Here is a 16,957-nt window from a genome sequence, read left to right as displayed (position 1 = left end):
CATGTAGCAAATGACTATTACAGGGCACTCGGTCAGTTATCAGTCAAGATTACATTGTAAATTTTGTATGAACCTGGGTGCTTATGGTTTTGGTTTTACTGCTACATTGTAACGTAGTCATCTTCCACAAGTAGAAGTTCTCCTAGTTGTATGCTGGAACCAAATGGTTGTTGATGTTCCAGCCTCTTCCTGTCTCATGCAGCCTCGTTTTTTGCTTTCACCAGACTACTCTTGCAGTTTCTTTAACTTGTATTCTTTTACATTCATGCTTTTGCATATGTTCTACCTAGAAATACCTTCCCTTCTTCACCTTAAAGACTTAAATCAAGTGTTAGTTCTTCACAGAAGTCATTTGTAAGCCTCTAGCCACCTCAGTTGAGGTATGCCCTTACTATGTTTCTTTGTCACCTCAGTGATAACTTTTATCACATTGTATGGTCTTTAATTTTCTCTTTCTGTTCCCCTGGTCTTTAAAATCCTCAGTGGTGGGGATTGTGTTTTTACTACCTTCATTTGACATTACGTTAAGTAAATGTTGTAAATAAATGGTGTTCTTCGAAGAAGACCATATCTTCTAGATACATTATCATCTAAATTATTTTAAGAGCTATAGCTCTAGGCTTCTAACCTGTTCACCAAGAATGCTAAATATAGATTGTTAACAAATTCATCTCTAAAAGTCCATCCTGTGTTCTCCAGACTTGATTAGGTATTGTCTACTTTGGGAGACCTGACATACACAGATTTATACACAGAGCCGACACAACTTCCACGTGATACCCAGTGTTCCAGCTCACATAGCTTGTGGACAATATGAAAGAACCTTCCACGATGTTTTAAACAGGAATTTTAATACATTTGGATTGACTTGGTTTTCATCTGCTCATATTTTCTCACACAGGGCTCTATAGTATTTTTTCTTTGATAATTAAAGAATATCATCAATTCATTCACCAAATATTTTATTGAGTGCCTACTTTCTGACAGACACTGTTACAGATTCTGGAGAAAACAGTAGTGAACAAAACATACCAAAATCCTTGCCCTGTGGGTCTTACAGTTTAGTGGTAATAGATAATACACACACACAAAACAAGTAGTATATTGGATGGTCTTATTTATTTATTTTCATTTTTAAAAAATATATTTTATTAAATGAGATGGTCAAAAATAAAGCACAGGAGGGGAATAGACAATGGTAGGCTCATTGAGGAGAGTTCTGATATTAAAAATTCTAGCCAGGAATGGCTTCATTAAGAAAGTGAAGATGACAAAGACCTAAAGATGACAAAGGAATGTGCCATGTGGGTATATGGAGTAATAATAACACAAACATTGCTAACGGCAGCCAGTATAAAGGCCTTGAAAAGAAGCATGCCTGGAGTATTCAGGAGACAAGAGAAAGCTCATGTGGCTAGAAAAAAAAATGAGTAAAGGGGTAATTATAGAAACTGAGGCCAAAAGATCATGACATTAGACATTAGACATTAGAGGGCTTTGTGGACCATCGGAGGTCTTCTACTCTGAGTAAGATGGAAAGGCATTGGAGAGTTGTAAGCAGAGGAATAACATTGCTTTAATAGGATTAATCACTCACGTCATGTGGAATGTTAAGAGAAAAATAGAATGCAGGGGGCAAGGAGGCAAGTTAGGCACTTCTTATTGCAGTAACCCAAGGAAGATTGGATAATGGTTTGGACCAGTTGGCAACCACAGAGGTGGTAGAAATGGATCACATTCTGGACTCAGGAGGATAGTACTCACAGGATTTGCTAGAGAAAGGGTCCTCAACCACAGACTGGACCGGACCGGACCGGACCAGACCAGACCAGACCGATAGGGGGCCGCACAGCAGGAGGTGAGCAGCTAGCTGGCGAAAGCTTCATCTGTATTTAGTCTATTTATAGCCACTCACCATTGCTCACAAAGGTGCCTGAGCTCTGCCTCCTGTCAGATCGGCAGCTGCATTAAATTCTCATAGGAGAATCTATGCACTTGAATCATCCTGAAACCATCCCGCACCCCCTACCTAGTCCATGGAAAAATTGTCTTCCACAAACCGGTCCCTTGTGGCGAAAAGGCTGGGGACCGCTGTGCCAGAGGATCAGATATTGAGAGTGAGAGAAAGGTGGGGTCCCCTCCTCCCATCCTACCCAGCAATATTTCTTATATAACACATTTGCCTTTCCTGGGTTTATTTTCTATTTTGCAGGACTGTTCCTCAAGGAATTATTTCAGATAGACTTTATGGCTGATAAATTTCCTTGGTCCTTGCATATTTTTAAAAGTATTTTTACCCTTATTCTTAAATGATAGACTGTATTTAAAATTATTTTCCCTTAGAACTTTGAAGATACTACCCCATTGTTTGCTAGTTTCCATGTTTTGCTGGTGAGAATTTTGATGTCAGTCTTCTGATTCTCAGTCTTGATTCTTCTCCCTAGAAACTCTTAAGACTTCGTTTAGCCTTCAAGTTCTACTATTTTTACAACCAAGTGCATAGGTATTGTCTCTTTTTCTTCTGTTTGTTCAGCACTTGATGGGTCCTTTCAATCTGAAGACTCCTTAATCTCTGGGATATTTTCCTTGGTCATTTTCTCCTGAACACTATTTCTATCTGTTTCTAGAATTCTGATGAGACAGATATTGAAACTTCTAATTCCATCTACCATGGCTCTTAACTTTTTTTAACAGTTTCTTTGTCTTTGTGTATGTTATTTTTGGAGAGTCCTCAGTAAAATAATTTGTTTTACTAATTTACTTTGCAATTTATTCCAGTTAACACTATTCACTGTGCAGTTAACTCTGACATGACAGTGTATGTTCCTGGGAGCCATGTGCTTTCTGTATGTACGCAGTAGTACAGTTTGTCCAGAAATGAACAAATGTGGCAGTTCTAGGGTGTATATAAGCTTTGTATATTCAACAAATCTAAAATAGAAATTTCCCGCAAAACTTTCAAATTCTTTCTAATCTCTGTGGTTCCCCCCTGTAGCTTGGTACCCAAAGACATGTCGTCTTTGCCCCGTAATTTGTTACACCCGATTCCCTCAGATGTTACTCTGTTTGTTGTACTATGCGTGTCCCTCCTTTAGCATTTGGTGGTTTCCTCATCTATTTGGTAATTTTTTTGGTGATTTGTTCATTTTTGTGTTTTACAGTTTGATCGCCTGCTTGAGTGTTCAGTAGCTTACTGCTAGTGATTATGAGGGAGGGGCAAGGGTGCTGGTGCTTGTCCTCTGGTGTGGGTGCTCCCCTTCCCTCCTGAGGGCCAGCAACTACCTTTGACATGGCACTGCTCTACAGCCCAGGACTGCATCCTTGCTGCTTTAGCCTGGGACATATGCCTCTGTTGACTGATGCTTAGCGCAAGCTGGGGGTTGCAGGGCGGGGGTGGCGGGTGGGGGAGGATGAGGGTCTAAGTGGCCCAGCTGTTCCAAATGCAGCTCATCATCGCCTAATCATCCTGATGTATGTCTGAGAGTGTCCATTGACTGTGGCTTAAAGCTCTCTTCTAACCAGCCCTACTTTTGCAGCTGTCTTCTATGCTACATGCAGCTCCACCTGTAGCTTTCTTCAGTTTACTCCCTCTGCACTTTTCCCCCCGCCATAAATTTGACCTTGTCTGCTTCCAGGAGACTCCTGATAGTCTTTTCTTACTTTCCCGTGCATTTATGATTTGTATTTGTTAAAGTTACATGTTTCCTCAGAAAAGTTTTCCCTAACCATCCAATTAAAGTAACTTCCCAATAACTTTCTATGATATCACCTCAGGTTATTTTTGTTATAGCATTCATTTATGCCTAATACTTTTGTCACTCTTTCCAGAACTAAATGTAAACTTTTCTAAGGGCCTTATGTGTTCTGTTACTGCTTTATCCCAAGTGGGATACAGTGTCTGGTATATAGTAGACATTCAGTATGATAGTTGAAATAAGTGACTTCCTGTCTTTTTTTTGTTTCTGTGTCCCATTTGCTTAAATTATACAAATTTTAGATTTTATTATAGAGCCAGGTTTAGCAGTCTATGTTAACCTCTCTGACCAGAAAGAAAACCTTTATTAACCAAATAATTATTTAGGACCAAAAAGCTATGTACATTAATCCATGGACCAATATAAAGTGTAAAGATCTTACCCTCCAGCACTATGATCCACATGTCATTAAAACAGAGTGTGGTGGGAAATAAAGCAAAGCTTTAATTTTCTAAGAACAACATTACAAAATGGCCAGAAAAGGTTGTAATTCTATTTGTTTATAGTTTCTATGACTATATGAGATCAAGTCTATTCTCAGGTAACTTGTAGGTTGAAGTGCATCTTATCTTTTATGCCGTATTATTATGGAGTTCCTTTAGCAAATTCAAATTTCCAAATTCTTAAATTAGGTTAAAGATTCACTCTACCAAATAAAATTTTTACTTTTGTTTCCTGTATCTCTTAAAGCAAATTTGGTAACTCTGGTCAGCTGACCAGCCAACATGTGATAGTAATGAACAATTTTTCAATTTAAAATCATTATTTTGCCCCTACTAGTATGGCTCAGTTGGTTGGACATCGTCCCACAAAACGAAAGGTTGCCAGTTCAGTTCTTGAACGGGGCACATGCCTGGGTTGCGGATTAGATACCCCTGGTTGGGGCGCATACTAGAGGCAACCAATCAATTTTTCTCTCCTCTTTCTCCCTCCCTTCCCTTCTCTCAATAGATACATAGATAGATAGATAGATATTTATCTTGAGGTTTAACCCCTTAATTAAATATTAAGGGGTTAATTAGATTGAAAAACCAGAAAAATCCACTTAGGTATAATCAGAGTCACTGCTCATGTAATAACTCCATGCCTGAAAATTCCATGTTTTAGCAAGTTTTGAGTATGCCTCTGTTACTAAGTATATATTTTTTCAGTCCCCACATAATGTTACAAAATAATGTAACACTTACAAAATAATATTGATGTTAAAAAAGATTTATGAGAATTTGTTCTTATAAACTGAAGAATGCTTTTTGAATATGGCCTCACACCAAAATAAAATATAATGGTAAATATATTAAAAATATTGTTTTTATTTTCTACATAGAGATCGAATTTATTTCCACATTTTTCTTGGAAAATGTTTTAGTTTTTGAAAAAAGAAAAGAGGAAGTCTCTTTTTATCTGTTCCATAAAACAAATATTATTTATATATGTGCAATTTGGAAATCTGCAGTTACTTATACCATCAAGAGGATGAACTTTAATCTTACACCATTAGCCTCTTTATAATTCTGAGGAAGTTATTTTATTTTGTTGTACTTCTTTTATTATTAGGCAAAGATGCAATTTACACAATTCCAGTGAAAAACATTCTTGCTGTGGAAAAACTGGAAGATAGCTCTTTCAACAAGAAAAATGTGAGTTACAGAAATAAGTAAAACTTTTTAAATTGCATATAATTGCTTATTCAAAAATTTGCAAGACGTTGGTCATTTTAGTATTTGCCATTAATCATTAATACTTTATCATTGCCGGTTAGGACTGTGTCTTGAAATTGTCCATTATTGTTGATGCTTTGTACAGTCTGCCTAGCCTATTAAGTTAAAGGTACTTTTCTCAATATTACCCTATGAAACTTTTCAGTTTGACATTCAAGTCTTACAGTAATATAGTCAACCAGTCTGTACTGTTTTATCTTCTGCTGCCACTCAGTACATACTATCATACTCCAGCCAGCCAAGGTGATTTCCTTCTTTTTCTGTATTTTCCCACTGCTTTGCCTTTATTTACACTTTTTTTCTCCAAGTGAAATCCTCTCCCTTAGTTCCTATTTTATGATAGTCTGTTCCTTTGGGCATGTGTGGTTTCTAAAAATTATATAATAATGTACTGTGTACTTCATGTGACTCAGATTGCTTGAAATGTAACAGCTCGTGAGATACCTGAGCAGCAGTTATCTAGCAAAGCAAACTATTTCTCTTACATACTTTTTCCTGTTTTGTACTAGTGTTGGTTTTGATACTGTCACTAACTTTTTATCCTAATTGCCTATAAAGATGTTCCAAGTAATACATACGGAGAAACCACTGTACGTCCAGGCAAATAATTGTGTGGAAGCTAATGAATGGATAGACGTACTCTGCAGGGTGAGCCGATGCAATCAGAACAGGCTCAGTTCTTATCATCCCTCTGCATATCTAAATGGCAGCTGGCTCTGCTGTCAGGAGACCAGTGAAAACGCTCTAGGCTGCAAGCCATGTACTGCGTAAGTGTCTTCTGATTTAAAAAGCAATGTTTCATATGTGGTTTAGCTATACCATGGAATACTAGCCATGAAGGGGAATGGAGTACTGATATATGTTGTAACACACATGAACTTTAAAAACATGCTAAGGGAAAGAAGCCAGACATAGAGACCATATACTGTATGTTAACATTTATGGGAGATATACACAGTGTCCAGAATGGGTAAATCCATGGAGACAGAAAGTAGATTAGCAGTTGTGAAGGGTGGGAGGGAGGCAGGAATGGAGAGTGCTAATGGATACAGAGTTTCTTTTGGGGGTAATGAAAATGTCCCCAAATAAATAGTGGCTGGCCCAACTCAGGAAAAAAGGGCATTGTCTAACTTGAGCAAGATAATTAAGGATGAAGGGCTTAGCGTTCTCTTTTAATTGTGTGGAACAGCTGTTGTCTCCCTATAGACTTAAGAAGTAACTAACTTATTGCTATTGTGATGAAGCGCAGGTTATGAAAATTATTTTACTTGTAAATTCCCCTCCTTTTGATTAGAGTTACATAACCAAACCTCTGTTGGCCCTGTTTAATTTAATTACCAAATGAGACTAGATTTCTGAAGTTCCTTCTACAAAATGCTGTGGTTTCTTACGTCTCAAATCTTCAAAAGTCTTTCATATGTCAACAAAGTCAAATTTTTCCAATGTCTTTAATTTCGTTTTTATCACAGAGGTGTCCCTGCAGACATCCAAATAGATATTGATGAAGACAGAGAAACAGAAAGAATTTATTCCCTTTTTACCGTCAGTTTACCTAAGCTACAGAAAATGGAAGGTAAATGTATGATTAAAATGTTTTTCTGTAACCATCATCCTTACTTACCAGTTCCCGAAATATTACTTTGGCATTATCTTAAAGTTGAAAATGCTCATAGATTTACCAAAATATTACTTATATGAAAGCTGACAAACTCTCCAAAGGGGGCATTTTTCATAGATATTCATGAAGTAAAAATACTATTTTTGCATAAATGTGATGGTCATAATTAATAAACTGAATATATATTGGTTATCTGTGCATTTCCAGGGGAAATCTCCCCACCTTAAGACACTTGAAAAGTTCTTAATTTCTATTGCTAATTACATTCTGAAGTACAGTTGTCTGATCAGAGATTTCACTGCTTGTTGTAGAGGCTTGTGGAAGCATAGCAGTGTATCAAGGACCACAGAAAGAGCCTGATGATTATTCCAACTTTGTAATTGAGGATTCTGTTACAACCTTCAAGACAATTCAGCAAATAAAAAGCATCATAGAGAAGCTAGATGAACCTCATGAAAAGTATAGGAAGAAAAGATCAAGCAGTGCAAAATACGGGAGCAAGTAAGTATTTTTAAGAAACTTTCAACATATTTTTAAACATAGTTTGAGATTGACTGTACTACTGTGTACTCACGGGTGAAACATAGGCCTCCTGCTGACCTCAGAAGCTTTCTCTTGTGTAAGTTTCCCCGGCCACTCACACAGTGATCTTCGTCCTTTCAGGTCTGGTACCGTTTCCTTCTGTTGGTGCTGCACTTCCATCATCACTTCTAATGTTTCCCTCCAATGTCACATTCACTAAGTGGACTACTCAGTAGCCTGTTTTTTAATTTTTATTTTGACTGATCCTCTTCCTTCTTAGTTTCTCCCCTAATGCCTTATAATTGTAAGTACTTAAAACAAAAGACCTGATAGAAAAGTGCCAAAATATTTTATAGTAGATTTTTGGATCCATCTCAGATGTACATGGATAAGTGCATAACATTTATCAGGAGCTGGCTCCAGCACCAGGAACTGGGCCTAGTACTCCACATCATACACTTAGATTGTTTTTGGCACAAGTAACAGAAAGCCCCAACTGAAGACCTAACCAATAAAAAATCTTTTAATTAAGTCTAATTATAACTTCTACAGTTGTTAGTTCACCAGCTAGCACTGTCATCAAGGTTCATCCAGCCGTCCTCAACAGGATTTCTGTCTTCCTCAGGCTTGTCCCTTTATGGTCATAGTTGGGGTGCAGCAGTTCAAAGCCTCACATTTTTCTATAATAGTGTCCAGAGGGAGAAAGCTGTTTTCTCCTCACTGAGAGAGAAGAGGCTTATCTACAGTTAGCCCCGGCTTCCCCTAGACTACAGGGCTGCCCAGGACTAGCAGTAGAATCTGGTTTCTGTTGACACAGAAGTGAACAGGTAGCAGATGGTTCTTAGACCAATGAGTAAGTGTTTGCCACAGTGTACACTCTCCCACGGATCCTCACAGCAGCCCAACATTGCCGTTTTCCCACTTACAGCAGGGGCACTGAGGCTCAGGCAGGGTAAGTGCCTTGCCCGAGGTCATACAGCTGATTAGTGAGGGGACTTTGAATCCTGGCCCCACAGTTTTAGGTATTTTTTTCATTGTGTAGATTAATAATTATATTTGTGATTTATGAACAATAAAAATGAGTTCGACAGGTATAAATGTTTGTGTTTTAGTAGATGTACTGAGCCTGAATGGAAGGCTCAGTACATTCGAAGGGTATTGTAAACATTGCGCCCCCATCTTTTCTATGCTGGTGTAATCAGTTCTCTTCCACCAGCAGGCGTGCAGTTTGGGATCCCCAGGGGTCTCCGTGGGAGGTCCTAGCCAGAGCTGGACCAGCCTTAAATAGCAGGTCCCCCTCATGTACACATGCTGGACCCCTTCCCAGCTTTATTTTCTCTATTTAAAAATACCGGTCTCTCTTGTACTAAATATTTTACTTGTTTATTTTCCCTGTACCAAAATGTAAGCTCCATGAGGTCGAAGGGTTTTGTTGATTTTGTTCACTGTTATATCTGTAGCTTCTGAAATAGTGCCTGATGTTTAATAGGTGGTCAGTAAATACTTGTTGAGTTAATGAAATAAGACTTGGCATGAGAGAGTATCAAGGGTAAATTATAAATACGTAATGGAGGGTATGAGATATTTGTCACTTTCTAAAATGTTACATTCTTTACCTTTTGAAAAGTGATTTTCTTCTTTTTTTTTTTTTTTCCTGTAGGGAAAACCCTATTGTTGGGAAAACATCTTAGAGTTTGACCATTTGATTCAGAAGAACTGGAAAATACTATTTTTGTTTGAGTTTTTCAATTCATCATATATTTTGTTTGTAGTATTTAAGAATGAACACTGGCTTCAGTTTTACCTGCATTCACATTGTATTTAATATTTAATAATTGAAATTAATTGTCCTTGTATTGATGCATTACTGGGGAATTTGAAACCCAAGATTCCCTTCATACCTGTGTGTTGAAAGCCATGTTTCTGCAACTTCTTTTTAGTAGAAAGAATCTTCCTATAGAAGTTTTGTTTAAAAAAAAAAGGAGAACTCCTCCATAGCTGGAAACCATCTCTTCTTGTAACACCTCATGTTCAGTGGACTCTTCACTACCATTAGTGCCTGCTCTATACTGCCAACATTGTGTTGTTTCTCTAGAAAATCCCAATCCATGACAACTCAGAGCCTTCCATTTAGTTCACCTAGACCATCCATCTTCAAAACAGAAAATGGTGATAAGAGATTTTCCTTTGGTCCAGTAGTCCTTACAGATTACATTAGGGACAATGACAGACACTTTAGAAAACTGCCAGACCTGTTTGCTAGTTAAAGATGCAAACAGAACGCAGACAGGAGGAATCAGGGAACGTGTGCTATCGAGTGCATCTTGTTTACATTTGGGATGAGTGGTGGCAAGTGAAATAAAATGAGACCACTAAATTTTTTTCATTGTTTTAAATATCAGGTACTCAATTTTTTTTGATTTGAGAGTTCAGATTCACATGACTTATAAGGACATTTCTTCTGAAAAAGAAGAGAAACAGTGGAAGAAGGTGGTGGGAAAACCACCTCACTTCATCTGTTCCCCCATGTCATTATAAAGGGCCACCACCAATACGCCCTCCTCCTGGCGTGACTGTTCGCAAGCGGAGAGCTAACTCAAGAACAGCCACTTGGCGCACTTTAATAATCGAGGCTCCCAGCCCCAGATTATACTCTAGATACTCCATGGTATCTAATCTCTACGATCAGTTCAATGATCACCGTTTAAGTCTAGAAATAGTGCTTTCCTGGAAATGTTTATATTTCATTACTGTTTCCTTCTGTGCGCTAGCAGAATGGAATTCAGACAAGCAGCTGTTTGAATCCTGTTTTACCGTAATAATTTACTTTTATCCTAAAAACCATACATAACCTGTAAATAAGCAGTCGAAGCAAGTTGCCATCTTGAAGTCAAGACACATTTTGCTTCATCAGTATTACAAACCACGGTACTCTCTTATTTTGTCTTTTTAAATTCAACCATTTTCTAAATGTGGTACTTTGAACCTGGGGGTATTTACATGTTCCTGTTTAAAACTGTGACTTATTAATGTAAGTCTAGCTAGTAGTGTGCTTTTTCTGTTATTTCCCTGAGCATAAGCTATATTTTAAGATACACTTTACCAATTATGTTATCAGTGAGTAATTGTTATTAAATTATGTTGTTACTAGGTAGGTATTTTAAAGATCATTGGCACATAATCAAAGTTATTCCATAAATGATTCTATTGAGCAATGTATTTCTCTGAATGACTTGTAAAAATCAATTGGTTTTATTAAGAAACAGTTCTCATGTGATTATGGTAGGTTATTCCTGGCCTATTTTAAAGAGAAATTTGAAAGAGTTCTTTAAATTTTATGACCTTGTAGATTCTATAAAGTGCAGTGGTTTAGAAATATGAAGGAATTTAATCATTCAATAAATTTCTTATTGTTGAATTTCATTTAATTGCAATTTCTTTTTAAGAGTCTCTGAACTGTCGACCGTTGTCTGGCACCACTGACCACTCTGTGGTGGTTTTTCATCCTCTGCTGTTCTTTCTCAAGGCAAAAGAAATATTCTTCTAGTATTTTATACTGTCAGATCTCCAAATATGAGTGTTTTTATAGGTCCTGGCATTACCAAGGGAACCAAGACTGTATGAACACATGACCCTGAATCTGAAGGGAGGGTTTCAGTCATCTAGTTATTTTCTCCGCGTGACACTTTTCAGCAGCCACTTTTACTGGAATTAACCAGGCTGGCACAGCCTAAAAAGACATAATGTGAAATCAGATTAATTCTCTTTGAAAGTCTTCTGAAATAAGAAGCTCTGTCAATAGGACGCTAGATAACCAAGGTACTTTTGATTTTTACTACCTGACCTGTTTCTCTGCCTTTCCCACCCCCTTAGAAAAATACATAGCAGCTCACTTCACCCCAAAAACCCGTAAACCCTAAGAAGGAAAGAGGGATGATAAAGAGAAACTCTCGCCATAAATGCCAGTTCCGGGTCTTAGTTTAGCCACTTCCGTCAGTTGAAATTGTGGTGATTTGTTGCTTGTTCTGTTGTTACTGTTTGTTTTGTTTTTTGTTCAGCTTTGTTCTTTTAATATTCATTTAATATGACAGGGGGCAGTAGCAAAGTTTTTTACTCCCAAGTATATAATTTATCAAGTGGAATGATTTTACTTGCCAAAGAAATATGTTTATAATGTCATGGGTGATAGTTAAGTGTCAAACTAGGCTTTCCTCATGATACAGAAAAGGTGACCAGTGCTGTGGCTTTTGTTTTTGTTTATGCCTCACTTCAGTCATTTATCAGAAAGGCTCATTTGTGCCAAGCTTTAGAAAGCAGATTTTCCAAAAAAGTAAAAGCACCTTTGATTCGCTCTAACGGTACATCCTGTATAGACAGAAATGCAGCAAAGCTTCCTAGGTGTCCTTACAGCAGGTGAAAAATACAGGACTCATTCTGGAGGTAAATTACCAGCTTTGATTGATATAATTTGCTTCCATTTTTATACCTTGGTAATTAATATGTTGCTAGTAAATACTGGTTTTTACAGTGTCCGGTTTTACAATGTAAGTTATCAAAACAATGTAGTGAATTTCTGCAACCATATTATATTGTTAAGAACATATTTTTATTTAAACTTTATTTTCTTATCAAGAATATTATAAAAATCAAAGACTTTTGTAACTGTTGCTTAGAAATAACTCAAATAAATTACAAGAAGCCTGTCCATTCTTTGTGAGACCATACTTTCTTACTGATTTAGGAATTCTTATTTAAAATTATTGTACCTTACCTGTTAGTAAGGGAATAGCAGAAGTGAGAAATCCCCAATTACAAAGAAGAATGAAGCAGCCTGGAAAGAGCTCAGTATTCTTGCATTTAAGTAGGCTGATTTTTGATGGACTGTGGCCGTTACTTGTTTATCCATTCAGTAGATTTGGTTTGAGAATCTGTGCCACGCAGAGTCCCATCATCCCTCAGAGCCACGCACCTCCGATGTTCAGGAATGTATTCCACTCCTGTCTGGGCAGACAGGTTAGAGCTGCGTTTTCAGCCTGCATTAGACTTTTTGAAGGGTGCCACGTTCTTCTCTTCTTGAGAAGGTCAACGCCATAGCCTCTGGTTACTCAGGTCCCGCGCAGACTCTGCGGGGAGACTGCCCCACAGCTCGGCTTTCAGCACATGTTTCCAGGGCTTGGAGTGGGTCGTGTGCCACTTTGCTGAGCTGTCTAGAGAATGTGAAGTGACAGCACCAAAAACCAGTTAGTAACTTGTGTCCCCAATACGAGAAGCAAGAGTCCTTCCCAGTAGGACCTCAACAGCCCTCTTAACATCTCTAAATAAACCTTCATAAAACAGCCCCTGTGACTCCACAAGGGGCTGAGAGGTTAGTAAAGAGGAAGGGGTAAGATTCCAAATCTCCTAGGATCTGATTTTTATTAAAATACGAGACCCTCCACTCACACTAGCCCACGTATTAGAATAGAACTTGTCAGGAACATTAAAGAACTAGGGATCTATTCTACAATGTAAACAAGCTAGGTCTTTGACGAGAAAGGGGGCCATACCTTAGGTGGGTTCCAAAATGAGACACCTGAGGCCAAGCAGAGTCCCTTTACGTGTGCACGAGAATGAAAAGTAAGACAAAACTTGGCACCGCTGTGTGCAGGTCTGCTGTTCCTCTTCTACTGTAGGTCAGTGGCCAGTGCTGACCCTTCAGGGTACACATGATGTGCTTCAAAGCAAACTGGCCAGTGTTCAGAGTCTTGATTCCTCATGCACGTCTGCTCTGGAGGTTTGGCCTTCTTTGGCCAAAAGGTTCATTCTTCGCCTTGTCATCTTGCATTTGACTGCTTAGCTGGTGACACTATTTGCTACCGTATTTGAAGCTTATGTGTATATTTTATATCATGGTAGAAAAGGTGTAACCTGTTTAATTACACTAAAGTCCTATTAAGGTTTGTTTTGTTTTCAGCCTTGTTTAGATTCTCTAGGTTTCATACCATTAAAACCTGTGTACTTTCTTCATATTGCTCTGCTTCTGCCTGGAGCGAACAACACTCTTGTCCAAATTTAATGTATTTCTCGACTCCTCCCAGAACTGAGAGGCCACACTGCCTGGACTGTTAAAGAAACACCCGTCTCTTTAGACAGCCTCAGTGCAGGATGGGTAAGTGACCCCTGAAGTTTGGGGAATACTGGAATATGGGGTAAAGTAAACTTGCAAATCCTGACCCCAAGTCTCAGTCCCAAACTCTACATGAAAGTATGTGTCAGTAGTAAGGATACAGCCAAAAGCACTGCCTCCTTGGAGCTCACGTTCTGAAGAGAAAAGGAAAACTAAAAGAACAAGTAAACTATGTCAGATGGCAATAAGAATGTTGATGCAAAATTGAGCAGGGAAAGGAGACTGGGAGAGGTGGGGACGGAATTTATAACTAGGCGGTTAGGGAAGGCCTCACCAGGAAGGAGATATTTGAACAGAAATTGGAAGAAGTGAGGAAAGGGGGTCATAAGGTTATATAGGGAGAAATCCTTTCAGGCAGATGAAATAAAATGCCTGGTGTGCTCGAAACAGCAAGATTGGTGTGGCCAGAACAAAGTGAGTGCATGAAGAAGGGGCAAGGTAGACTAGAGGGAAGGTTTGGAGCAGCGGAGTGACGTGATCAACTCACCTTCTGGGTGGTTCTGGCTGCTGTGTGAGGAAAATCTCAGAGGGCGTGGGAGGAAGTTTGAGAACCGGGTGGGCTGGCATCCCGAGCATGTGAGAGAGTGGGGCTGGCTTATGTTGGAGGGCAGAACCAACAGGGCTTGTTGACAGATGGAATGTGGGAAAAGGAAAGAGTGTAGGAGGCTCCAGTGACCTAAGCAACTGGAGGAAAGGAGGGGACATTTACTGAGCTAGGAGAGGCTCTAGAAGACGTGTACGTGCCATTTTCTGTGTCCATCGTAGTGACTCCTGGAAACCAGGTCCACTTAAATCACATAGAAAGTCCCAGCACATATTTTATCTAGTTTTATGCACTGCGTAGATGTTCCTTACTAGATTGCAAATGATTCCAGGGATAGGGAGGGACTTTTCTTGCACCCAGAGCCCCTTGCCCTCAGATGCGGAAGACAGTACCGCTCCATGCACTGATGACACACCCTGGCTAATGATGGAGTAGGAAGGGCCTTGGTCGAAAGTCACCTAGAAATACAATCTTGGTCAAATAACCCTTTTGGTTTTCAGTTTCCCTACACAGGTAAAAGTTTAAAGTTGCTCTCTAAGAACATGACTTTGGGCCCTTGCTGGTCACTAATCTCTCTGCTGAACCCAGGAGCCCTAAGATGCTGCCCTCACGTTGCCCCACGGTCAGGCTAGAGACTGGGCCAGAGTGACCTGAGGGTTCCTCTACAACTTCAATGCCCAGACGACCCCTAGGGTCCTCCACTCACCCTCCACCCCAACTATTTGTGTAGGCAATTCAGTACCTTTGGCGGACCCTTCCTGGAAGGATGTGGAAGGATGTTCCCAGCTCTCCTCCCAAGCTTCACAACATGGACCAATTTAGAAGCACTAACCCTGTTAGGCCCTGTAAAATTGTATTTGCCGCCGCCTCCTATAATCCTTAGAGAAAAGAATTGGATGGACTTGGGAAGCATTGTGCTAAGTGAAATAAGCCAGTCAGAGAAAGACAAGTACCATATGATTTCACTCATGTGGAATCTAATAGAAAAACTGAACTAACAAGCAAAATGGGACAGACTCTTAGACAGAGAGCAGGCTGACAGCTGCGGGGGCGGGAGGAGGATAGAGTAAAATAGAAAAAAAGGATACAGACAACCATGGTGATTGCAGGTGGGAAGGGGGTGAGGGAGGTGGAGGAGGGGGTGGGGGGATAAATGGTAATGAACAAAGACTTGACTTGGGGTGGTGAACGCACAATACAGTGTACAGATGATGTGTTGTAGAATTGCACACCTGAAACCCGCATAATTTTATTAAACAGTGTCACCCCAATAAATTCAGCAAAGGAAAGTAAATAGATTGGAATCTTTTTTTAGAAAAACGAATAGAAGAGTCCTTGTCATTAATGAAATAACTGACTGACAAATGAAACAGCCTGGTGGCGGCAAAGAGCCCAGCACCTGCTCTGCTGGGGTGGGAAGTGAACGGAACGAGGAGACCGCCGTACTGGGGCTACTCTATTGCCCTGGCGGACTGTGTAAGCAAACCAAAATCTAAGACTGAATGCCTCAAGGCTGTGAAATCAAATGCTAAGGACCACCAATCACAAACTGCCAACTAGGCTTTAAGACACAACCAACCAATTCCCTCTCTTGGCATCTGCACCTTCTCTGTAAGTCCTTCCCCTGGTGGTGTGGGCAGAGAACTCCTGTGTTCACTTCTGGTTTGACACTGCTCGGATTCTAGCTCGTTTTTGCTCAAATCAACTCTTAAAAATGTTCAGTATGCCTCAGTTTATCTTTTAACAGTTCAGAGACAAAAAGCTGCCTTAAAACAGCAAAACTGGCACTGACTTTTACAGGTGATTTTTACTTGGACCCAAATAAGGAGCTGAAGGGACCGATTTCTCATCATGTCACAGAGGACATTTTGGGTGACAGTTGGCCCTTTCAGTGATCAAAGAGGATGAGGCACAGATGCAGGCTCATTTCCCTCCTGTGGCTGCCTTTGTTTCTTGTAGGAAGCCCCCTTACGTACAGAGGGTGGGGGAAATTAAAACCTAGAGCCAATAATAGTGTAACGATCATTCTGGGAATCTATTGGCATTTTTTTTCATGTGGTAGTTTAGAAGAAAACAACTAAAAATGCTAAATTTCAAACACATTTGTAGCAAGAAAATAAATCATTCACTGCCTCACACTAACAATTAAATGCCTTATTGTGTCTTGGAATTTTCTTTGGCAGCTTTGATTTTACTTAAATACTTAAGGAAATAGAGACATATTCAGTTAAGAGATTGAAATGCTTAAACCTAGTACCCTGTTCGAAAGTACTTCACTCACATATTGAAAAATGTGTGAAAAAAACTTTACAAACAGACCACTGAAATGGAGTGGGGCAGTAGGTCATACAATCTGCCTACCTTCAATTCTGTACAGCAGTATGTGTGAAAGTACCGCAATTCAGTTAACTTCTTCAAGAAGCCTTCCTAGCAAATGGGGGGTGGAGAGTTTGTGGGATTGAAGTTTCCAATTACAGTTCAAGGGGTGTTTTCCCAAACCCAGACCCAGTTTTCCTGATGTCTCCTGCAATTCCAGTTCAACCAGCCCCACCAGGTACGGGGTGGGAAGAAGAGCTTTTCCTTTGGCGGCCTCTCCGCTGGAACCCTTCTTTTGCCATTTTAAGATGACAAAGT

General features: G+C 39.5%; 1 protein-coding gene across 2 annotated transcripts in view; it reads left to right on the top strand.

Moving 5' to 3' along the window:
* The window catches only part of RASA2 (RAS p21 protein activator 2), a 119,052-nt gene extending 108,021 nt beyond the window's left edge, over positions 1 to 11,031 (top strand). For both annotated transcript variants that reach the window (XM_053929430.1, XM_053929429.1), the window contains exons 20-24: positions 5,310 to 5,392; positions 6,032 to 6,240; positions 6,943 to 7,046; positions 7,403 to 7,592; positions 9,274 to 11,031. In XM_053929430.1, the coding sequence (XP_053785405.1) occupies positions 5,310 to 5,392; positions 6,032 to 6,240; positions 6,943 to 7,046; positions 7,403 to 7,592; positions 9,274 to 9,304 (617 nt within the window). In that variant the 3' untranslated portion in view covers positions 9,305 to 11,031. The remainder of the gene's footprint in view (positions 1 to 5,309; positions 5,393 to 6,031; positions 6,241 to 6,942; positions 7,047 to 7,402; positions 7,593 to 9,273) is intronic.
* The last annotated feature ends 5,926 nt before the right edge of the window (positions 11,032 to 16,957 follow it).

This window comes from Desmodus rotundus, chromosome 8 (genome assembly GCF_022682495.2).
Source record: "Desmodus rotundus isolate HL8 chromosome 8, HLdesRot8A.1, whole genome shotgun sequence".
NCBI classification, from domain to species: Eukaryota; Metazoa; Chordata; class Mammalia; order Chiroptera; family Phyllostomidae; genus Desmodus; species Desmodus rotundus.
Note: the sequence above shows the minus strand (reverse complement) of the source record. Positions and strands in the feature narration are given on the sequence as shown.